We start from the raw sequence: 26,375 nt of genomic DNA, 5'->3' as shown, positions 1-26,375 counted from the left end.
CCTTAAATCATACCTCACTGAGATCTCAATCAGAGCTCCTGGTAACTGAAGGACAGCATGTCTGGTGGCAAATACATAGATGCAGAGGTAGGACTGCTCAGTGGGTGTGGAAGTAAAATATTTTCTCTTTTTTGGGGAGTTACTGGAAGTTTCTCAACCTGTCATCTCATACAGCAGGTTCTTTGGAAAACTGTTTGTTTTTGTGAATCTGTTCATTAGAAATTAAAATGATCTACTACATGGTGACATGAAAACACGTTCAGCTTATCAAGGCTGTTGCAGAGACAACTGGAGGTTTGCAAGGTGGTGCTGCCCTGTGCAGGCTCATTCTCTGCTGATATGCCTGACACGGTTTGTTACCTCCTTAAAAATAAGTTTGTGTATTACTGTGTTCGCTTGAGGGAGTAGAGAATGGAATGTAACTTGGCTCACTTATTTATTCTACATGAGCCCTGCCTGGCATTCTTTTACCTATTGATATATTGTCTACAAGGAGTCTGGGAAATGTTTTGCACAGGTGTGCTGATACCCACATGGCGAGCCTAATGCACATCCAGACTATCCTTAGGGTTGTGTGAATGAAAGAATTGTTAGTGGAGTTTCTGGAAAAGACAAATCCCAGGGCTGCGATGGGAATACACTTTTTCATTGCCACCCCTCAAAAAGAATCAAAATTAAAATATTAAAAATAAATAAGTTCTGTCTTGTCCCCTCCTTTTCTACAGAGAACACGGGCTTATGAGTTAATGTTTTGGGGGTTTTTTTTCAAACAAGTTTGGAATGAATGATGCCGAATTTAATTAAAGTTGCATTAATAATTATTTGATCTAGATGGAGTACAGTTTATTGCAGCGAACCGTGGCAAGAATTAAGCAGAGAACCAGTACCTGTATGCTGAAACCCATGTAATACTAGATAATAAATCCACAGGTGACCTAGGAAGCCTCGCATAGGGACACTTTCATCCCCCCACTGGTATGAGTCTCCACACCCATGAATCATGAAGTCTGTGCTAGAGCTTACTACAGAAGCAAATGTACCAAATGCAGAATAAATACCTGTAAATGGTTAAAATACATTGACAGAATAAATGAGGTTTGACTGTTTTGGTAACCACTTTTTGTGATTGTCTTTTTCCAAGGGGTTTCTCACTTTACCAATGGGAATGTATGCCAGTGAAAAAGGAAATGTGTTGGACTTTTTTCACCTTGTTGATGAATTTCTGTGTTTTGCGTGATGCTATGTAAAATATTTCCAATTTTCCAGTGTAAAAAGGGTCTCATTATCTATGCCATTGTAGGTTATAGCTGGAATGTGAGGAAGTTTGTTATAGCACTAGTGTAAGACCGCCACACTTAGCTTATAAAATAGCTGTACTGTTTCACACAAACTGTGGAGACCTTTGCACTATAATGTAAATCTTTCCATTGGACAAATGGAGTTATTAAACAGAGGTTAGCTTTGTGTCTTCAGTGAAAACTAACAGCTGTCAGCGGAATCTACAGAATACAAACCTTAGTATATTGGAAATATAGATTAAGGAGACAGTGATGCAAAGTAATTTTAGTTGTTGTCTATGTCGCCTAAGTACTAAGCTTTTATAAAATGATGCCTCAAAATGTGTTGTTATCAAGCAATATGACTGAATCTGTACTTGTCATTACCACATAAATATGATAGTAAAAGGCCAAGTAACAATATTGTATGGTGTACTTCAAAAAAGGATGCTGAAAAACTAATTTGAAGTCTAGTGACATCATCATAGGTTTCCAGGAAATAAGTAGGGACTTCCTGCATTTCTTTCTCTATAATCCCACTCGCAGGTGATGTCAGAGTGCAGCAGAGGGTGTCATCTCTACTATACTGTGGGTTTTACAATTAAATGATGGTAGTAATAATAATAATAATCTGACAGGCATGTCATACTTGTGAAGACATGTAAGATGATTTTCATACCTGCAAACTAACAGAACACATATAAAAATAGAGAAATATTCTGCTGTAAAGTAACACGATAAGGGCTCTATTCATTATCAATTAATTTCTACAAAAGCAGTTGAAAATCAAAATTTTCACTGTTCTTGCAGAAATTAAGTATCTGAGCCATTCATCAAAAAGGTAGAGCAGGAGCTAGCACAGATATCTCCTGCTTACAATTTTCTCACGATGTGTCCCGCTGTCCCCATACACTAGTATGTGGACCTAACAGGGCCGGATTAAAGGCAGGGCGACAGGAGCGGTCGTCCCGGGGGCCCCTACACATAGGGGGCCCCACACACAATCTCCGGACCCCGATCCCCGGGCGCTTCTACTAACTACAACTGCTGCGGTCCTCGGCAGCGGCTGCCGAGGAGAGTGAATCACTACAGTGACAGTCACAGTCTAGTGAGATTATGATGTCAAATCTCGCAAGACTTTGACTGGTCTCAGAGAAGAGCCCAGGCTGCCTGCACTGCGTGCGGGGCATATCAGCTGCCTCAGCGTTTCCCTGGGTGGCTGGCCATGGAGCAGAGAGCTGGCAGAAAGGTAGCCCACTGTCCCACCACCACACAATATTATAAATATATGAGCATTTGTAAGTTTGTATGTATGCACTGTATATATTTCAGAACCTGTCCTGGTTGCCAAAATACGGGGGACAAATGACATAGGGGTCCCCCGTATTTTGCAAAACCAGCACTGTGCTTTGATCGAGTGATGGTTCTAGAAATACAGGTGGGAAAAATGAGTAGGGTCCACCTGTATTATCCAGAACCAGCACCGGAATTTTTCAAGCAGGGGGCTAATGCCACAGCCAGGGGAGCCCTTGTACTGGGTCCCCCAGATGAAGCATTAACCCTGACCGCTAGTCAGCCCAGACCAGGGATCCCTGGAGAGCTGGGGACCCCCCCACTAAAGGGGTCCCGCTCTCCAGGTCACCCCAGGCCTAGGCTAATAGCCCGGGGCGGTGGGTGCTGGGTTTATAGTGCAGTGTAGTGCATTGATAAAAGTAAAAATAATGTCTTTTGCTGTGGAACTACAGCGTCCAGCAAGCCCCCCACCCCCTGCATGCTGGTACTTGGAGAACCAAAAGTTGCAGCATACGGGGAATCACGGGCCTGCTGGTACCTGTAGTTCCACAGCAAAAGCAATGTTAAAAAACCACAAAACACACACACCGTAGACAGTAACATTTTACACGCACACATACACATGTACACACACTATCTCACATATTCACCTATGTATCCCTGAAGCCCATCGATCCTCTTCTCCATGCAGAATATCCATAGGGTACCTGTTAAAAAAAATACTATACTCACCTGCTCCTACGTAGGCAATCCAGGGTCTTGGCAAAAGAAAAACCTGAATATTGCGAACCATACGAATACAGAACCGTCCTCTATGGACGGTACTTCCCAAATGAGAGCTCAGTGATGGGATTTCACTATGGAAACCCCGCTGCTGAGCACTCATTGGCTGAGAGAGGAGAGCCTTCCGCCTCTCAGCCAATGAGCAGTTCCCACCATTGTCTTCAATATTGCTTTACTCTCATAGGAGATGCAGCCAAACACCACTCAAAGGACCTCATTCAGACTCTGTCGAAGCAGCCGCACGGTCGTATGGAAAAAGGGGCCGGATATGCAAATGATTCCCTCGCAAGTTGCGTCCCTAAGTTCGGATCGGTAGTTGGCCGACCAAGGGGAGGAAGCGGTTTGAAGACAAAAAAATACGCCCCCTTCTTGTACGCATTGCACGTCATCTCCGGGCATGTAAGGATTAATCGAGACCATCGGGAACCATCGGAACTGGTCGTAGAGTTTAAGGTTGACCATACCCTCTCTTAAGCTCTACGGTCATGTCAGTGTAAAAACCTCCCATGTCACATGTGCCATGACGCTACTTTGTTAATTATGCACTCCCATAATCCGTATGCACTCCCATAAAACGCCGTTCGCATAATCAGGCGCGCCTGCGTTCGGATCTCCACTCCCCCGTTTTCAAGCACCTTCCCCTGTTACCACCCACAAACGCCTCCATCTGTCACTCAAACTACCGACCAGGCTGTGTTCAAGGAGAGAGAAATTTATGATCATAGCGGCTAGTTTGCGCACGCGCATTGCGAACTTTACGCATGCACAGTATAGCGAACATCGGTGGCATACGACCGTGTGGCCGCAACGACCGACTCTGAATGAGGTCCAAAGTGTACTAGAGGTGCTGGGCTGCGGCTTTAACCACACAGGAAATAGTTTTACAAAGTGGCAAATGAAGCACAGCAGAACTTGGCGATACAAAAAAACGCCCGTGCTGCATCGTAGCACATCTTCCACAGATTAAGTCGCACACAGATATACAAATGTCACACATCAAATTGGTCAGTGTAATCTAGCAGAGTAGTTTTGTCACTTCCAGTTGTTATATTCATGCGAGTAAGACACACATTTTGAACAACAAAGTCACCCGGGGCCTGGCGCCCAGAAAGGGGCTATTTGCCATGACTTCAGCAACAAAGCATGAGGACAAACCTGTGTGCATGTCCAATCTGTACAAAGCATTTTCTTTATCAAAGGAACTGCACACATATATTTATAAAGGGTCACTGGTGATCATTTGGAGAATGAGTGTCTGTGACAAGACCGTATACTGTACCTCCTAGGCAAATGCCAATGCAGTGCCCCAGTCTACTCATAGATATGGAAAGGACAATATAAAAGTCAGATTATAAAGAATAAGTATTATGCCCATCTCAAAACATTTTGGAGCAATTCTGTCTGTTAACCGCAAATATTAAGTTCCCCCAGATGTATAGCAGAAACCTGCAGCAATCCCTCCATTCCCGCTGGCAGCTGCATCATCCATAGGCTTCTATGGGGGCTGCGATGCTGCCAAATTTACTAACTTCCAGAATGCGAAGCACTCCGCAGATTGCTCCACACAGCTATTTTCCTCTTGAAAATGGCGTTAGCCGCTGTAGCCTTCGGGCTACACTTCGTATAATTAGCCAAGAGAGGGTTCCCACGGTACTCTCCATTGCAACGGTTGATACATTCCACCAGTGATTGTATCTTGCAAAGCGATCATGGGCGGTAATGTCATGTCCAGATCGCATTGCAACTGCAATCATTAATAAATGGGCCCCTATATGTAAAAGCAAAAGCATAATAACACTCACTCCAAGCGAGATCTGGTAAATCCCAACTGGTAAACGGCTGAAGTGGAAGGATTGTCAGTAAATCTAAAATACATTTGAGATTACATAGGTTAATTGCTATAGTAGAATGCCTACACTACAATTCATGGCATGGTTAGATTCAGCTGTTCATTAGTACATGGGAAAGTATTGTAATAATTTATGATATATAGATATGAAATATATATTTAATTTGCTTTTTTATAGCATAAGGATACAGTATGGCAACAGGAGTATTCTGCCCACTATTGCCACAGTAGTCCTACTGAAGTATTACTGTAAAAAACGGATACACCTCACCAGGGACGATGCTAGGGTGTTGGGCACCCACTGCACACTATAAATTTGCGCCCTCCTTCCAATTTTTTTATAAAGGGACAGCACGCACCAAATGCTATGTTGCAGTGTCAGCGGCTGTGATACTGTAACGTAGCATTTCTCGTACAGATGCAGCCACTGTCGCACACAGAATATAGGCATGCCGCAATTTAATCAGCATAAGCTGCTTGTGCATCCTATTTGCATCACTTTGTGAATAAGGCGCACTGTCAGGGAAAAAAAATCACACATACACAATGCCCACAGTAGTAGTGCCCGTTATACAATGCCCACAGTTGTAGTGCCCCTTACACATAATGCCCTCAGTAGCAGTATTCCTTATGCAATGCCCACAGTAGTAGTGCCCCTTATACAATGCCCACAGTAGTAGTGCCCCTTATTTAATGCCCAGAGTAATAGTGCCCCTTGTGCAATGCCCACAGTAGTAGTGCCCCTTATGCAATGCCCACAGTAATAGTGTCCCTTATACAATGCCCACAGTAGTAGTGCCCCTTACACATAACGACACATAGACACATAACATTGTACTTACCTAAAGCCCCGCTTCTGCGCCCGCTGCTGACCGACAGCTCCTCAAGCTAGGCACTATGGGAGAGATGTCATGACACACTGCGGCACCCGGAAGGTGGAGGTTAGGAGTGGGTTGTGTATAGATCTCGTTCAGTTAATGTAACTGGACATGATGTCGAGTGAGGGTAAAAGTGCTGTTCCATGCCCTTAAAGCGCTGTTATTTTGTCACAAATGTAGTACCCTTCCCCCAACAGTAGAAACTTGTGCCCTTGCGGGCTCGCTCCAAAGGATTCTTTTGACAATAGATGTCCAAGTGGATAGTAAATGACCATATCAAGGTAGATTTACTGAAGGGAATCTATCCCCAACCCTCAGGAGTGAGCTCCAGCCTCCGGCTGCAGGGAAGGAGCCACTGGGTGCCCGCTGGTAATAAATTCTCAGCTGGTGCCAAGCAAATGGAGAAGACAGTGATGGCGTCTCACCAGCCCGACGCCTCCCTGCTGCACATCCGGCTGATCATATTCCATCGGCCCTGCACCTCACTGACATTTCTGTAGGAAGGCAGATAACTTTATGTGTGCAAAATGATTCACTACCTACCATCCCCTGTGCTTTAACTGATGCTCTCTGGGCTGGGCAAGGGGCAATCAGAATGGGACTGCGATTCTTCAGAGATCCACATACTGTATACAGTGTATGGCCTGCTGTGGTAAAATGACACCATAAAAGTATGAAATTGTTATTATGGTACTGGAAGCAATCTAATGGGTTTGCAGCATTACATTTCTACTTCCGTTTAAACTTGCATTGGCTGGGCATAACACATTCACAGCTTGGCCAATGCAGCTCTAATACGTGAGATGGGTTAAATAAAATAATCTTTAAACAACTTTAAGTTAAATTTGATTTTTGTATAGGTAATGCCTAATTCACAGGAGCAGAGACTGTTGCTTGAAACAATGGATGACGATTAAACATTAAAAAAAAATTCTAGAAGGAAAATATTTTTGATATTTATATAGATTATAATGGGGCAAATAGTGACAAATTTGAAAAATGACAGTTATTAGAGAGAAAGATAGTAGACACTCATGGGATATTAGATGCAGCACAGCAGTACTATTCAATTCAATGTAAAAATACTGTTATAGTACACTGATGGAGCAGATGGTAGTTTACTACTGGTATGCAGACTGACATAATATATCAGCTACAATTTATTTATTTCATAATGAAATGTGTGAACAGTACATTTTGAGATAGCGTAAGTTGTAAGTGAGTGTGTTGGCAAGGTCCGCTTACCTCTTTGTCTGACTGGTAATACTTTGTTTTATTTCTGTGTCTCTTCCCAACTGTAAAATGCTACTTAATATAAATGATAAATAAATATTAATACATAATTGATGAGATCCTATTTTACACTCTCCACATTTTGCCATCATCACCCCCATAGCGTCTGCCTCAGCCAGGACCTGTTCTGATTTTCCTGTAAACTGGAACTGACTGGATGCTTTCCTGTGAATCTCTTTCTGGGCATAGCTATAGTGGGCAAAGAGGAAGCCATTGCTATTGGGCCTGCCACTGGGGCCTGACTCAACTGCGCCCAGGTCATAAAGTTGTCTCCCAGGTTCCTGGAAAAGTCCGCTAAGCACTTTGTGGCATTATGTGAACTGAGGGCCCTGTGTTGCATGTTTACTGGTGGCAGAATAATGTAGCATATTTTTAACTTGGGGAATTACAATGTGACAAGGGGCAGGATGCATCAACGCTAAAAATGTGGTCAAACCTCAGAAAATGCAATTTTCTGAGGTCTCACCGAATCACCACATTTTCCTTATGCACCAAGTTCCAGAGAGGACAGCTTTCCGGAGCTTGGACCCCAATAGGCAATGATATCTATAGATGGTGTTGCCTAATAGAAGCCTATGGACTTCTTTTCAGAGATTTCCCCGGGAGGTATCCATCAGGTTCCCTCCCAGGGTCCCTCACAGCTCGCGCATGTGCTGGCCGACTGGGGGCACTATGTGGTATAATGGCAACTAGGACACAACTATGGGGCATACAATTAAATAGGGTACCACTATAGAACAGAAAATGAAGTAGGACACTACTATGGGGCATAAAATTAGCTAGGGCACTACTGTGACATATAAATTGAACAACTGCTGAGGAGAAAGGTGTTTCTCTAGAAGGGGGAAGGGGTCACTTCAAAAGATTGCTATGGGGGCACAGAGTTCTGGCTACACACCTGGATCTCTTTATGTATAATTTAGAATATCTACTACTGAATAGCAATAATGCTAGTACCACTACTAACTCAGGGCCTGATTCAGAGCCACTCATAAGCGGCCGCTCGTTCGCTCTGAGCGATGTTCACACAATTGCGCATGCATATGGATCGTAATGCGCATGCGCAAACCAGTCATTGCGGTTGGAAATCGTGCGCTCGCAAAACAGTGAGGGGCTGCTAATTTGACTGACAGAATGAACCGTTTGTGGGTGGTAACAGGGGAAGGTGCTTGAAAACGGGGGAGTGAAGATCTGAACGCAGGCGTGCAAAACGGTCAAAAGGGTGTTTAATGGGTGTGCATAATTATTAGAGGAGCGTCATCGACCACGTCACTTGGTTGTCTTTTAGCCTGAACTGCTCGCAGTGATTGCGATAGGAAAAATCTACCGCAACCACTGCGAGCAGTTCTGATGCCTTTCGATGTTCCCGATTAATCCAATAAATACCGGAGATGACGTGTGATGCGAACGGCAAAGGGTCGTCTTTACAAAATAGCGAGCACATTTTTCGTTCGCTCGCTCAGACATAGAGGCGTCAACAAACCGCAAAGAGCGAGCGCTCAATTTAAATAGCCGGCCCCTTTTTTGGAATGACCGTCCGCAAATAGCGTCCGGCTCTGAATCAGGCCCTCAGTTTAATATATCAGGAACACTCTCAGTTGAGCGGCTTATAGAAGTAGACATACAGATAGTATTTACCTACTGATGTCTTGCAGAATGATAGATACATTCTTGATACAGTTGCAGGTTTAGCAAAAGAACAAACACAGCTGTGATATCATAGACCTTAGAACTCTCATGCAATAAATAATATAATAAACCTAGGGGATTCTCTGTAATGACATATACACGGAGCAGATGAGCTGTGCTGCTGTGTGTGTGGAAAGGCAATCAGGTCAGGGGAGAGGAAGGGTCCCGGGCGGGGTGTGGTACAGGTCCTCGCATGGAAACTTTGCGCTGTCCGCCGCCCGGGGGTGTTGCAGCAGGGATTGCCTTTTTGGGAGGGGGTGAGGGGGATCGGAATCCCCGAGGAATGAGGAATTTTCCCGATGTGATGACCCCTGCTGGAGAGAGCGCTAGTGCTATGGTACAGAGGGGTGTGGTATTTTGCATGGATCCTCTTATAAACCAAGCCTTAGTTGTACAGAACTAGAGAAGTTTGCTCAGCTGAGACTGACAGCTCTGCTTCCTCCCATCTATGGTATCACGGTGCTAAAAAGTCTTTCTTTTCCCTTCCCTCTTCTCTCCTCTGCCTCTCCCTCCCGATCACACCCCAGGGTGTCCTATACACTACACCCATCATTAGAGACCAGGGGAACATCTACAAACCAAACAACAAAGTGATGGCAGACGACAATGAGAAGGCTGCCCGCGATGTGCACACCAAGGAGATCGACCTGGTTAACAGAGACCCCAAGCACCTGAATGACGATGTGGTCAAGGTGAGCAGTGGCTGCGTGGGGGGGTGGGTGGCTGAGGGCAGTGACTGGCAGCGGTTCCTTTAGTGCTGCAGCTGCTGCTTCTGCTGGAGGGTACATTAACCCTGTAATTCCTGAACTGTTGCTGAGAACGTTTTCATATCATAAAGTTATTCGAAGTATATTTACACAATGTAATGTAATGTACTTGTTCTGCACTCTCCCTGGTAATCTACTACACGGTTATGGTAGCAATGCATTGTAGTGTATGACAGACGCCTGCATGCTTGTTATATAGGAGATATAAGTACGTAAGCCCGTGTCTAATGTTCCAGTTTTGCATTCAGCACCCAGATCAGTTAGTGACATGCCCTAGTTTGTGTTGAATAAAGTGCTGCATCTGTGGATTTTGCAGGGATGATAGCACAGGCTGCCAGTGGAGCTACAACAGGCTTAGGAAGCTTGTGACTCTCCACCTGCTGTGGAACTACAAGTCCCAGCATGAGCCTTGGTTGGCAGGCCATCATGGAACTTGTGTTTGCTCAATACGCGGAGAATCACAGGCTGCTTATTGAGCTATAGTGTATTGAAGGAAACACATTTAAGGCTGCTTCTACTCACGGAGAATAACATTGTTATTCAATGAAGAATTTGCAGAGTTTGGAGAGTTTAGTACAGCCCTGAATACTGGAACCACAAGTCAGCTTCACTTCTGGCTGAAAGAGGGCATGCCTTTTATATTCAGCCCCCATACAGACTTTATTTAGTAAATTGGATCGCCCTGTATAAAAGCTGAGGTCACATTGGCTTTAAGTCAGGCCAAAAACATGTTTTTCTACTTGGTCAATTGTTATAACACATTCTTAAACCAGTACACATATAAACCTGTCAAGGATGTGTCTGTGGTTCCTGCCTGTGCATGAACTTGGAAAATCAACCAGGGGATATTCCAGGTGAAAACTAGAGTTTAATCTTGTTTGTATTTTTGAACATTTCCTTTAACATCAGATCTTTGCCAAGAACCAAGAGTTCAGTTACTTTCCAATGACCACACTATAAAGGAAGGCATTGTTCCGACTACACAATCTGTACTCTTTAGAGTACTGAGATAGGGGAGGAGCATAATAACATGGCAGCTCCATTTTCTTTTTCTTTAGAATTATCAGAATATCTGCCATTGTATATACTGGACACCATTGCCAAATATAAATGCCATACATACTCAGAAATAACAACATCACATAAAAAAGAACATGTAAAAAAATGTATCCAATTTCCTTATAATAATTACTACTCTTTGATGAAGGCATACTTACTAAAAAAACAGCAATAATAGCAACAAGGCCACTAAATAAAAAAGTAGTGGGGGCCTAAGATTGCTTGGGCCCTGGGTGATAATTAATACATAAACCCCACTCTGTCCCTCCACACCCCAGTCTATTCACTGATTAGTAGAACAGTGAGCATAGTCATCTACTCTCACATGGCAAATCAAAGCCTTGTTTAGTAATACTACTTTATATAGTGATTGGGCACAGATTAGACTCAGCAGCACAATGTAACAAGAAATTCATTCACTGCAGTTTGCTATTAAATATCTCTATAAGGTGTTAGGTCATTTATAAGGTGTTTGTATCTATTGCTGCCGTTCAAAGGTGTGTGCCAAATTAGCCATTATGGCTCAGGTTAAGGCCCTACCAGGACCCTACTCTGTGTGTGCTAAGTTTGCGGCCATCTAATTGGGATCAGTGGGATTTATTATGAAACCATGATGCTTCAGGGATCCCTTTATGAACCCTCCAGTGGTATAATAATAGTGGCAAATGTGAGATTACAATCATCCTGCTACAGGACTGCATGAGATAGGTCAGCTATCTTTTGGCCTATAATCACCCAAGACTCTATCTCTCCATAACACTGTTTGACATTGTACTCTATATTGTATGCTCTACTCTACTGAAATTAATCTTCCAAAAATTTGCATTGATTTTCTAATCATTTTTTTCTGCTTACTTTATCATGGTTGATCATCACTTTCTCAACCAAACTGTTTTTCGTCTAAGAAGGACTGCTCTTTTTCACTTCTGACCTATCTCTATGCTTATTCTTTATCATCTCTTATGAATCCTTTTAGTTCCCCTCACAGTTGCCATGCCTCATGGATCAATGGTGTTACAATCAGGACCGGTGCAAGGTTTCCAGGTGCCCTAGGCAACATTTCACCAACCGCCCATGCTCCCTCCAATTCACAATATGCCATACATCAGTCTCCCCATTTAAATAAAATGCCACACAGCAGTGTCCCAAATTCATAAAATACTATATAGAATATTACACACTGGAGAGCGACAAAATCATAATGTACCTTATAACACTGCCGCAAATTCATAATATGCCACACAGCTGTGCCACAAATTCATTATATTTCACTCGGATATGAATTATGCCATTCTTTTTTTTTTTGTGGACTCAGCGGCGCCCTGTAGTGCCGGAGCCCTTAAGCGGTTGCCTAACTAGATTAATGGTAGCACCGGCCCTGGTTACAATACCTCCTGAGAGATTAATTGACGGCTTTTTATTCCATTATTAGGTTTTTGCTGATAATGTCCAACTTTATACTTCCTGCCATCATCTTTTATTCTCTCTTCTATATAACACCACTTACTCTATATACTGTCTTCTCCCTTATGTCCTCCCTTCCCTTATCTCTTTTATACTAGCCACACAAATTGGTATTAATTGGTGAATGGCTGGATCTAAGCCAATTTGTGAAGGCCCGAAAAAGCATTCCATATTACTGGGATATGCAGCGATAAGGAGTATCCATTTTTGGGGCAGAACCGCATATTTTATTTAATAGGAGCCATAGTTAGACCTTACTGCATTGCAAATTTCTTGTATCGATTCAGTTTACCTGAAAAATAGAGAGGAACCAGTAACTTTGCAGTTTATTTTTCTAACATTTACTGCAGAACATTATTATATGTTTAAAATATAAAACAATATTTTATGTACTTTTAAAAAGTATAAAAGTGCTTCATTAGTTGTGCAACTTACAGTCACTGTATGTTGTCTGTGTACAAAGAATACATTTGTATATCCATGGGAATTCTGCATGCTGCATTTCATGGTAAGATTCCAGCATCAACTGTTTCATGAGACAGACTAGTACATGATGCAATTAGCAGGGTTGGGCGGATAGATGACAGACGCATACCATTTGAAGAAGACTACTTCTAATACAGATGTGTTGCATATGTTTTTAAAATGTCTGCCCCATTTGCCAGATGATCTGGTAAGTTAATTTTTCTCCTGTCTCCATGTGGGTCTGTATAAATGAGTCAGAATGATTGCATTTCCCATCTCACCATCTATATTACCTGTATTCCCTGGCAGTCATGGGGAATACTACTTTGGAGAAATGTGGGGAACTGTATGTTGAGAATAGGCCCTAACATGCCTTTAAATTGCTCATCATCTGAGGACCTCCGCAGTCGTTATTTCTAATAATATAGCCATAATTAACAACCAAGAAATAAGCACCCAACACAAGTATTGGGATTCAATTAAGTCACATCTTTTATTATTTTTTGATATTATGAAATTGACAAAGGTGGCCTAAGACAGCATTGAAATCTCAGCTCTAGACATGATGTCATTACTAATAATGCCCCTGAAAAAAACCCATAGTGAAGGTCTATACACACTCTCTGTTAGCTTATGTAGCTCTAATGGTGTCTAACCATAATGAATAAGCCCAGGACTCACTTTTGGGCAGAGAAGGGGAGGTGCCCTGCAGCTACCACTTGTGCCCCTGTTGGCTGCTGAGAAGCAATGCGCCTCTTCTAAAACTGAATGTGTGAATAAGACAAACATAACCAACAACCATAAGGTGAAAGCAAGCAAAACATAGGGAATGGTGGGCAGGAAATCCTGAAGAAAGTTGAAACTCTAAGGCCTCCCTCATTTAAAATGCTTAAATCCCACCCCTATTAAACTCCCATGGGTTAATGAACCCATACCCAGGCCTGTCAATCTAATGAACTGAAATGCTAATCATACAAAACTCATAACCCTCTATCAGTTACCAGGATTATCTACTTACGTAGCTTTAAGCTTATACAGCCTTCAGCTACCTTTCAAATGATTTACTCAGACTTGGTTAAAACATTAATTAATACGCTTTGAAAATATATTTGATACAGGCTGTATGAGAAAGTGTGTTTAACAGAGGTTAATAGAAGCTTAAATCAATTATTTTGTTATGCACAGTTGTTAGAAGTGAGCAGCCATTTTGTTGCTCTTACTGTCACGGAAACCTAACCCATTTAATCTGGATTCTAGTGATGGTAGCATGTGTACTGTAAAGTCATATAAGTATATGTTGGTAAATAATCAATAGTACGTGCTTTCTTTTTAGAACTATTTTTTTGTGAAAAATTCTAATTTACAAATTAATTTATAAATTAAATATTTGTCTTTGTTAAGAGAAAATGTGTCATAAAATAAAATCATATTTGGAGAAATACTACACACTTTATAAATAATTCAATTTAAATTCTAGACTCTTATGTATTTCCTTTCTCATGATGCCCTTGCACCTATGCACACATTATAGTGCTTCCTGGTAATGTTATAAACTTGTTACATATGTATTGTTTTATTTTCTCTTATTTCATAACAGGTATTTGTATAGCACATACATATTACACAATCCACTACAGAATATATTTAGTCATTCACATCAGTCCCTGTCAAATAGAGGTTAAAAACTTTATTCCGTACCACCACTGTACAGTCGTACTGTAAGCAGCATGAGAGATAGGCGGGGAGGAGCAGCTGCTGACAGTGTACCCAAAGGAATGAGTAGCTTCTCCAGCCTGTAAGCTGGGGAGGCAATATGTGTGTGTATATGTGTGTGACTGTATGTGTATTTTTGTGTGACTGTGTGTAAGTATGTATGTCTATATGTGTGTTCTGTATGTGTATATTTGTGTGACTGCATGTATGTAAGCATACCAGACTAACTGGCCAACTTTGGCAGGACAGTCCCGCTTTACTGGAATTGCTCCATTGTGCCACTTGCTAAGTGTCTCAAATGTTGCTCTGTATGGCCCCCTAGACTTTTGTTCCCCGGGCCTCCCAAAGCCTTATTCTAGCGCTGCCTACCACACACATACACACTAGGGTTTAATTTTTGAGAAGACAATTAACCTTTCGGTATGTTGTTGGAATTTGGGGGGAAACTAGATATTCTGGAGGAAACACCCACAAACACATGGAGAACACACAAATTCCACACATATAGGGCCTTGGCTGGGATAGAAACCATGAGCCCAGAACTGTGTGCTATGACATTCACTATGCTTCCATACTGCACCATGGTACACTTACATTAAACGTATTGAAAACATTTGCATGCATGCAATAAAATCAGAAAGTTCGTTGTAGTTTCCCAAGGGTCAGAGACGTGAAGCTTGAAGCTTGTGATCAGAGCCATAACTAGAGTTTTTGGTACCCTGTGCCAGAGAGAGCGTTGGCGCCTCCCCCCCACACACACACGCACACACATTTTTTAAATAGGGACGTAAGATAGTGCACCGGAAAAAGGGCCAGGGAAGAGATAGGGGAGACCAGGGAAGAGATAGGGGAGGCCAGGAGATGCTGGGGATAAAAGGAGAGGAAGCTCCAAGTGAGAATGATAATAAACAGGAAAATTGACAGGCCCAAAGAGGCGCCCCCTGCCCTGCGGTGCCCTGTGCCGTAGCACATGTTGCCCACCCTAATTACGGCTCTCTATCTATCTATCTATCTATCTATCTATCTATCTATCTACCTATCTATCTATCATAGTAACTTGACACGGAATCTGCTGGGACATCTTAACTGCTCAGCCCCTTCCCATCCTATCACCGCCTCTTGGCACTGGTCGCACTACCCTAGTTACAGCCCAGCTTGTGATACCTAAAATAAAGGCTGGCGACCTCCTGAGAAAGCAGGTACAATGGGTTTGATTCAGAGGTGGATGCAGTTGTAGCCACAACTGCATGTTTTGCCACAGCCACTACTTAGTCTTTATGCTAAGAGCACAGCCAATGGTCTTCCTACTGAGATGCTCTGCATAATAATACACACCATTAGTCGCACCACCAGAGATTGCACCAACCCTATGGAGGCGCAGAATCTCTGTCTGAACATGGCCACTTGTGTCAGTGCAGCTGCATCTTCAGACGCATTCGCTGACTGCGACACACCCACGTCAGGCTAGCCATCCCATCTTGTCTCCCAGGAACACCTACTTATATCCCCAGCTCTTGCGTCCAAATTCGTTCTGCCGCTTAAAACGATAACCATCAGGGCGCATGAGCAGGCTGAAACCATTGATGCTTTTGTGCAACATTGATATTATGTGCACCTCTGTATCAGGACCACTGTGTTTTGGCAACAAGAAAACTACAAATGGGGCAAATGCAACCCACTTTATACTGGAACACTTTATACACGGAAAACATCACACTGACACACAGCACTAGCAAATTATCTATGTAATATGGTTTAATTCAACTCAAAAGCAGCTGCATGGAAACTATGAAGACACATATTTGTTCGAGAGTAATAAGAAAACCACAAGTATATGGAAAGAGAATGCTTGTAAATGTACAGTCATGGACAACACTATCCAGGGGTGTCTATAGAATCTGCCATATAAAAAGCGTTCCCTAGAACTAACTGAACTATAAACATAGCTCCTTATAGATCACAAGAGACTACTGGTAACATTGATCAGACTCATGTTATGTGATTGATGCTATTACGCTGACATGCAGTCAGTACTAGAGCTATAACTAGAATTAACACTTGCAATTTAACAGAGACTCGATACATCTACAATTGCTCTTCTAGTTTCACAGGCAAATATTAACTGCAATACAGATTGTCTTTCTTAGTCAATACATTCTTTCCAAATGAACTGTTACACAAGTGTGACATTGATTGAAAATATTTGCTAAATAAGTGAATAAGTGTCCAGGACAATGGGCTGTGGATTCTGTATTGTCAGCTTCCCACTCTGCAGTTGTGATGTTAAATTCCACATCTCCCAACGGCAGAGCAAAAAGTCACTGGCAGCAGAAGTTTATTGAATATTATTTTGCAAGAAGAAAAGATCAAACATGTATTCACATTCATTTTCTTGGTAATTTAATTTAGATGTAAAGCTGGTGTGCTTTCCTATAGATGTGTTATTATTCAGTGGCAAAATAAAAATGTTAATGATAGGTTTAGTTAAATAGATGGTGCATGTTTAAGTTATCCTTACATGTTAAATAGTGTCACACTGGGCCTTATTCAGAGGTGGCTGCTGCTGCGTCCACTGGTGCATCTGATTGCGAGTTGCAATAATAGCAAATGCTAGTTTCAGCCCTCCCCTTATGTACCATTGTGCACCTGAATGTGCAAGCCCTGAGACACCTACTGTGTGCACACCATCATCGGCGCACCATCATTACTTTCACCAGTGTCTCCGTCTGAACGTGGCCTCTGTAGAAGTGGCTATGCGCCTGGGATTGTAGCTGCTTTCGCTGACCCGCTCACAACACTCCCATCACACGCCCACGAGATGTATCTATTTGCATTCGCCTCATGTCACCTTGTGGAAAATCACACAAGGTGCGCTGTAAGACACTCCCAATATCAGCTGTATCTGTCACCTCCCAGTCACCACCCACAAATGGTCATCATTTGGCCACTCGGTTTCTGATATCTATATAGCAGCCTCTTTGTGTGTACACCCTGTGTAATGCATGCCCCATAGGGGTTCTCTGGATATTTTGCGCATGCGCAGTAGCATACAACTTGGCATTGTGTGTGGTTTGCGTGCACCTCTGAATCAGGCTCATTATGTGTCAGCTGCATGATTCTGTCAGAACTTGGTGCACTATGCGGCTAAGAATGTATTGGTACACGAGCAATAATAAGTGAGATTTTCTGCCTGATAAAACACGTAATGTTAGCATGCTAATTACATCTACCGCTATGATTAGAATACAAAAAGTTGCACCATCGAGTGCACATCGGTCACACCATCGGATGGCTACTGAGACGCCCATGTCTGGGTAGACTAGTCATCCCTGTTACCTCCCAGCATTCCCACCGAAATTGTCTCTCTCTCCATCCAAATTGATGAGCAACCATCGACGGTAATCATCGGGACACATGCGCAATATGACTCGGGTGCATGTGCTGTACACAAACTATCGGACAACAGTGTAAACGTCAGCTCTGTATCCACCTGAATCAGGCCCAATGTGACATGTTTCAGTCCATCTATCTCACTTAGGACCTGAGACAGAGTTGCATGCTACTGCAGCCGCATCTATTGTCACAGCGTGACTGCGTCTTTATGCTAATGCCACAGCCAATGGACTTTGAACAAAAAAGTCCATCGACTGTGGCACTAATCCGCCTCTGTGCGTATTGAGGCTCACCATTGGTCGCACCATCGGAGATTGCACCAGCCCTATGAAAGTGCAGAATCTCCATCTAAACATGGCTGCCAGTGCAACTGCGGCAAAAGATGCAGTCGCTGACGCAACACGACTGCATCTGACTAGCCACACCCAAGTTACCACCCAGAAACGGCTACTGAAATTTCCTCTCTGTATCCAGATTTGTTCTGCGTTGTTCTGCAGTAACCATAGGACCCATGCGCATACTGTAAGTATCAGCTACTTGCGCGCACCAACGACACTGCGTCTGCCTCTGAATCAGGCCTTTAGCGTTCAACAGATTGTGCTGAATGGCTGAGATACATGTATGTAATTAAGATTATGGTGAGTTTATAGGTTTATTTAAATTATTAATATGACAGATCTCCTACATGGTATATTTGGCCATTGTGTGTAGAGTGATGAGATTTCATGATTTATTTATTTGTTTATTTATTTTGTTTACAAACAGAAAATACAAAACCTTGTTTGGTGTTAAATTATACATAATGTAACTTTAGAATGTGTTTCCTTACAGGATAATAACAGGATGTACAGTATTAATTACAGGAAAATAATAGGATGCAGATATAACTAGTTATAGAGCTGTTTATGTATTGATAGTGGGTCATTGGGAGCAAAGCAAAACAAGGAGTAAATTTGCACCTTGGCAATACTTGGCATGCTGCACTGCAGGTGGGGCAGATTTAGGGGCCCATTTATCGACAGGTTTTATCATACACAACGAGTTTTAAAACTCATTGCATATGATAAATGGTGCTCAAGCCAATCAGCTCCCAACTGTCATTTTTCAAACAGATGATAGTTAGGAGGTGATTGGCTGGAGCACCATTATCGTACGCAACGAGTTTTAAAACTTGTGGGGTATGATAAAGTTTGCGGATAAATAGGGCCCTTAAAATGAGCAGACAGATTTAAAGATGGGGGGCGAGTCTTAGGTCTTAGCTGAAATGTATATTGCAATGTAATAATAAAGCTGTCCAGTATTTGTGGGCAACATGCAAAATCAGCCAGTATTTACCTTTCATGCAAAAAAAAAAAAAGTAATTGCACCCCATGGTTTGTCCAGGTGCAAGGTTACTCCTTTTTTGGGTTTGCTCCTACCTCTGCATCTGCCCCAGGATGTCAAAGTGGTGGATTCACACAGGCTAAAGTATAATTAAATCTAAAAAATATATATTTAAATATTGTAATATATAGTACACTGTAAAATCCTTCCTTTCCTTAGATTTTAGAACATCTTTGGTTAATCAGAAAGTTAATCAGATATTGCTCATTGTTTACAGGCATATTTCTAGCTGTCCCACATGCTTAGTCACTGCCTGACTGCAGCAGATTATTTTTCCTGATGTCTAGTTACAAATCATACAAACGCGTTTAATATGCAATGCCAAGCAACACCTACTTTGAGGGAGCTCATCACAATCTCAGACTGTGCGTGATTAAATGGAGACAAGTCGCATGGTCAGTAACCAATGAATCCCTATAGCTACACAGTCTGAATGTTGCATCATTAGTCCATATCCCAGGGAAACAGTGTTTACAAATCATGCAGTTTGTATTATCAAATTAATCACACACAGTCATGAGATTAAATATGGCAACTGTAGACCTAGTGTAAGGGCCTGTACACACTAGCGTTATTTATATTTCTATTTGTGCTTTTCGTGATATAAAAAAAAAACACTCAAAGAAGCAGAATTTCAACAACATGTTTATGATACATACCAAAGCCAAGAAGAGTGTGTGCTCAGCACTGATTGGATGAGCTCAGCACATAGGGCTTGATTCAGACCTGTGACGCAGTCCTGAATCGGTCACAATTGACATGTTTTTTCTCTGCGTATGCACTGGAGCCATAGTGTGCATGTGCCCCAATGGGGCTGCGGCTCTGGTCACACTGTGTGGGGGACTTTTTACAAGAGACATTAGCATACCTGGACAGCATCCACTTCTTAATCAGGCCCCTATAGCAACAGAACAGTGCATGTACTGTACAAACAGCACTGTAAGTAATGCTGATGGCCTGCCCAGTATGTATCTGAATGGTCCAATGGTAGATTCAGTAGGCACAATTTGTGCTCTGCCTCATAGCTAGGAATCCTGTACTTAACAAAAATAAGTAGTCTGACTCTGAACACACACATACAGAGAGCGAGATGTTACAGGAGGCATTGTAGTTAATTCACTTATAATCGGATAAAGACAGCATGAGAATTCATGACATCACTTCGGAAAGAGGATCAAAGGGGAAAATAGAGCTGAACTCAGGTGTAACTAATAACTGCTCAGTCTTATGGTAAGGTTCTGCTGGGTTCTGCTGGGTCCCTAGTTCACATGACATCCAGATCCTCAAAAAATACCTATCTAATATCTCCAAAAGTCATCTGTTCCAGGGTCACCTGAAAAGGATTGAAAAGATGACCACAGGGAGCTTACAGCAGGTGAGCTGTGAGCAGATGCGTTCACCAATTGGTATGCTAACGCTGTGGGCACTGTGTACAACAGTCATTATTGGCCTATATGAGCTGTGGTTCTGCACATAGCAAGCAATGTAATCTGTAATGTCCAAGAACACTGATTTCTTCCTTCTTTTTTTGCTGCATTCACAGAGCAAAGCAGTGCTGGTGTGTCAGGATTTTAGTACTCATGCTGCACTTTTAGCACTTATGATCCCTAGTATAATGTATGTGGGCACGCAAAATGCCGTTAGCCTTGGGACCCTGAATTTTACTCTGAAAGGTGCTTCTTCAGTCCCTGTAATAGCGACATGACTGCTTTGACTATTATAACTCCCCTGGGTGAACTACATCTTCTATGGTACTCAGCCAGCAGCTTTAAATTGTAGTGGGATGTATACAACTGCAATGGTAATAGCCGCCTGTGAAGTTTGACATATGTTAAACATACGTTATTATAAGTATACAGCACCTTTCTGTAGTTTACGCAAAGCATAATTCTGTTATAAATATATGTAATTTAAATGCTTTGATCCAAACAATTTATGTAGTGCATCAGATTTTCCACAATGCTGAGTAATCCTGTTCCAATATTTAGGATGTGTGGCTCAAACGTGGCAATGACTATTTCAGCAGGAAAAATCATTTTGTTTCAATCTTGATCCAGTACTGGCACACATTGTTATACATTTGGTGAGGTTTTGTGTTTAGTACAGTGGTTCAGAACCTGGGTGCCATGGCACCCTAGGGTGCCTCAGGTTGGTGGTCCAGTATCGAATAAAATTATTGTTAGTCAGTGTGATAGGCAAAACCCGTGCTAATGACTGCCAATAAAAAAATAGGTGGACAAAAAGAAGTGCAGCCCTGTCAACCACCACATAACTGTACCTAAGGGTGACATATAAGCACAATTTAATTCATTTCATTTTTTCTGATTTTCTCAGTAAGAAAGTCTTGACCCAGGGGTGCCATGGAAGAAATGCTGATATTCTAGGGTGCTGTGATTCGAAAAAGTTTGGGAACCACTGGTTTAGTAGATTAATGATGATTTTTTTATATATATCATTATAACATACCATTATTGCCAACTTCTATAGCATACAAGCAGTTTAATAATAACAATAATTAATAATAATGATTTTATTTACCTCTATTAAAACAACCTTTTATTGAGGTTTTGCAAAATAAAACTCAGTGGAGAATGAAGAGTACAAAAAGAGAAGCAGGTAGAGTAGGGGAGGATACATAAGAGTTATTATCATACATAAACTATATAATTCATATATTTAAAAAATTAAAGCAGCACACAGCATCCCGTCCTACAAGGGTTTTAACAGCATAGACTACCCCAGACATAGAATCCAAGCCTTAAGATGGATAGAGAGCATAGCCATAATAACAGGATGCAGTCATGGTCACAATCCTGACGGCAGATGCCGGCTAGTGATTATTGATAGGCGTCGAAATACCGACGCCTATCATAATCTCGACGCCGGATTCTAGAACGACGTGGGCCTGAACGAGGTAAGTACGGTCTGCGCGTCCTCATAGCTGTGGGGGAGGAGGGTTAGGTTTAGGGCACTCCGAGGGGATTTAGGGTTAGGCACCCCCAGGGAGGGTTAGGCTTAGGCTAGGGGAAGGGGAGGTTAGGGTTAGGCACCCCTGGGGGAAGGTTAGGGCTAAGCACTAAGGTGGGAGGTTAGGCACCACTAAAGGAGGGTTAGGGGGGGAGGGGAGGGTTAGGTAGTTAACTCACCTCCGTCAGGATCTCCACTGTTCGGCCTGTCGGCGTCAGGATTTCGACCACCGGGCTCTCGTCCGGCGGTCATTCATACCGATCCCATAATAACATATGCCCATACTGGCAAGGTCAGTGTGTCCGGACCACCTCCACAAATCTGCGCTGAGCCAGACTATGGGCCAATACAAAAGAGGTTGAGTCCACTATGCAATTTGAGCCAGGGGAGTTGGTGATATAATACATGTAATATGTTCAACTTTGTGGACAAATCAAGAACTCTCAATTATAGCAGAGACTAAATGCATTTTTTTCCAGCGAGGAGCCATCTGGTATTTCAGATCATTTATAATATTCTTGGGTACATCTAAAATATGTCTTATTGCTCTATTTAAGAACTAGCCATAACCCCTTTAGCACTCGCTAAAGGGTTATGATCTCAGGGCCTAATTCAGAGATGGACGCAGATCACACAGCTGTTGCGTCTTTGTACACAGCAGCTGGGCGATAAATAGACGCCTCTTGCCGGCTTCTCTGATCTGCTCCTGCGTCGTACAATGTCAATCATGCTGCAGCATTTGGGGCACTGCAAGCAACATCACAGCCCTGTATCTCGACATGCGGAGTACGGCTTCTGCTCATCTGCAGATCTAAAAGCATCAGAGATGTACATAAACATCAGGTTTCTGTACATCTGTGAAATAGGTCCTCTGTTTTGTATTTAGCAACCAGTGGTAAGCTTAGCTAGCAGAGATAGATAACATAAGCGGTTCTGTCCCCATTGTAAGCAAAAGGCTTCCAGGCTTTGCCGAGCCACGACTGGGTGAAAGTGTATTGCACATGCACAATGGAAGTAGGCAGCCAGCCAGAGCCGTAACAAGACTTTTTAGTGCCCTGTGCCAGAAAGAGCATTGGTGCCCCCCTCATTTTTCAAAGGGACTTAATGCACCCAAAAAAGGGCCATGGCTTCATGGGGAAGGGCCAGGGAAGAGATAGGAGAGGACAGGAGATGCTGGGGATGAAATAAGAGGAAGCTTCAAGCAATGATAATAAATAAATACAAGAATGATAATAAACATAAATTTGACAGGTCCAAACAGCGCTCCCTGACCTGTGGTGCCCTGTGCGATGGCACCGGCCGCACTACCCTAGCTACGGCCCTGCAGCCAGCTATACAAGGATGTCAGCGAGAAGGGGGACCTCGCTGGATACGTAAGTTCTGTTAAATACTGGGGGGCATATTCATTAGCATCACTGTGGTACTAAATTAAATATTCCCCAGTAATAAAGATCATTATTAAGTAACACCCTTTGCAGTGATGTGATAAGGATTCTGGCCTACTTACAAACCTATGTGATTTTAAAAATAAGTTGATGAACCTCGCCCCACATTTGAGTAAGCCTCAGACAGTGCCACAACATGTAGGACAGGGAACCCTCCCTCCATACTTGTCTTCAACAAAGATCAGGAATGTTGGATAATATCATATGCAATTTGCTTGGTCCATGGCATGTACCATCTTCAGTAGACCTGTGCAACATTCTCCTTTACCCACATAGGGTTCTATTTAATAAAGATCCTTATTACTGGAGGCATATTTAGTTTAGTATCACAGTTATACTAATATATATGCAGCAGGAATTTTACATAACTTACCTTTCTGATGAGGTTCCATGGTAGCTCCCCCTCGAGTGTTAAAGGGGTTCGGGCTCATTCTTAAATAGAGCCCATAGATCTTGTTGATGCATATGATAATAAAGATGATCACTCCTCACATCTCATCCATTGTCCGTTCCCCAATCCTTGGGGTCAAAATGGTGAGCACTTAAAAATGTTTAAATAATACTTGAAAATCTTGCAGAGGCTATCTTCCAGTAGAAAAGCATGTGTCCTCAATGGAATTTACTATAAATGAACATCATTTGGAGATATTGATATGTTTGTCAAGTAGTTTAGCTGTAGTTTGCCTTTAAGTTGCCATGTTTTACTCACTTACAGTACACCTACGTATTTAAATTCTCTGAAGGGCTTCATTTATATGAGCAGAGTTTTCCTAACAGTTGTTATGCAGCTGCAGGCACATGTACTGGATCGTTTTTTTATTTGGAAGCAAAAGCATGGAACGAGCCAGATACAAAAATTGCTACATAAATAGTACAATATGTAAATTTGGTAATTCAAAGCAGTTTAGTGAAAATTTCATTTTTGCATTAACAGATATTAATTCCATTACATTTAAAATAAGAAAATATTAACCCCACCAAAGGGTGAGGAAACATTGTTTGTAGACAGGGCATATCTTAAATGGAAAGTATATAAATAGAAATTGACATGAATGTGCAGCAAGTAAAGCAGTCTAGTACAGACTACCAACAAGGTCACATCAGCAGTTATTTATTTCATTTTGAACTTGTAAAGTTGCTCAGAAAAACAGCTACAAAGATTTTGGTTTCAAAATATACATATACAGAAATAGCCATGGTAATCACACATTATGCATCAAAGACCCTGCAATTATTGTTCCTCTGCTCCTAATATCCATTCTTCCTCTCCTACTTATCCCTCTCTTGATGTGAAGTAGCAGCGCAGAATCACTGGTAGGCTGCCGCACGGTGTTATGGTCCTATAGCATATGCATGTAATATGCTTGTATGTACATGTTTTTTTTATCTCACCACCTCTTTCCTCTCCTCCCAATTTTTTCTCTCTCCTTTCTCATATCTGTCTTTGTAAATACTGTAGAACTGTATATTTATTTCATCATTTATTTTGTCAAATCTGGACTGTCCTGCTAACAGCTGGAAGGTATGGAATGTATATCTACCTATAAAGACATTAAAGCATACTTGCCAACTCTTGCAAAAAACATTTCAGGGAGTGTAAAAAAAAATTGCACTGGTCATAGAACAAGCTTGTACAGATGGCCAGTAAGTCTGCTCTTTAGCTCCTGAACTCATTAAGATGAGATGTTTAACCATAGGCATGACTGTGCATTAAGGATCTAACATCTTATATAACTCCCTCTAACTCTCTCTTCCACCATGGAATCAGTCACACTTCCCCTGTAATACAGTATACTTCCATGGGCACAGATCCTCTATAATACAGAAAACATGCCCTGTAATAGAACATACATGTCCTGTAATGGAGCACACATCAGCACAATTTCTTGGTCACAAATCGCATGGAATTTATCCTTGGGCATGTAGCCTTCAGTTTTCTTGTAACACACATCCTCCTTATTCTTCTCTTCAGTGTTTCCTCAATGGTGGGCCAAGAGTGATGACAGCTTCACCATGTAGTACCCTCCCAGCCAGGTCCGGATTAACGCCCACATGGGCCTGGAGCTTAAAATGTTCAAGGGCCCATACTGAAAAGGGGAAGAGCTGTGATAGGTATTGGGTGGGTGTGGTCAAAGTCACCTTGGTGTGTACACCCCCTACACCAGGGGTTCCCAACCACGGTCCTCAAGTCACAATAACAGTCCAGATTTTAAAGATAGCCATACTTGAGCGCAGGTGTGTTAATTAGTACCTTAGTTATTTTGATTTAACCATCTGTGCTCAATTGTGGATATCACTAAAACCTGGACTGTTAGTGTGCCTTGAGGACCGAGATTGGGAAACACTGCCTTACACTATGAGACACATTGTCTCCCTAGCTACATAGAAATAGAAAAATTGCATATATTTTTTAGGGGGAAAACTAGAAAAACTGTTTTTGGCAAGTTAGGCAGCTGTTAATCATTCTGTCTTGTTGATGTGCCTATTTTTATATGGAAGCCTGGAGTTGTAGCTCCATCTGCCCCATTGTTAATCTGGCCTTGCTTCCAGCCCAACCTCAGGGAGTTTGCTAGATTCTCCAGGGAGGCAGGGCGATCATCCACTATTCAGGGTGTCTCCCTGATATTCGGAGAGAGTACCCATGAGGGATTACAAAC

At 42.3% G+C, this 26,375-nt stretch overlaps 1 protein-coding gene across 1 annotated transcript in view; it reads left to right on the top strand.

Moving 5' to 3' along the window:
- The window catches only part of CAV1 (caveolin 1), a 37,205-nt gene continuing 10,830 nt past the window's right edge, over positions 1-26,375 (top strand). The window contains exons 1-2 of the mRNA XM_088457682.1: positions 1-87; positions 9,590-9,754. Of these exons, the coding sequence (XP_088313808.1) occupies positions 58-87; positions 9,590-9,754 (195 nt within the window). The 5' untranslated portion in view covers positions 1-57. The remainder of the gene's footprint in view (positions 88-9,589; positions 9,755-26,375) is intronic.

Source organism: Taudactylus pleione, unplaced genomic scaffold (assembly GCF_031769625.1).
Source record: "Taudactylus pleione unplaced genomic scaffold, aTauple2 ptg000041l, whole genome shotgun sequence".
In the NCBI taxonomy this organism is placed as follows: domain Eukaryota; kingdom Metazoa; phylum Chordata; class Amphibia; order Anura; family Myobatrachidae; genus Taudactylus; species Taudactylus pleione.
This window is presented reverse-complemented; position numbering and strand designations above follow the sequence as displayed.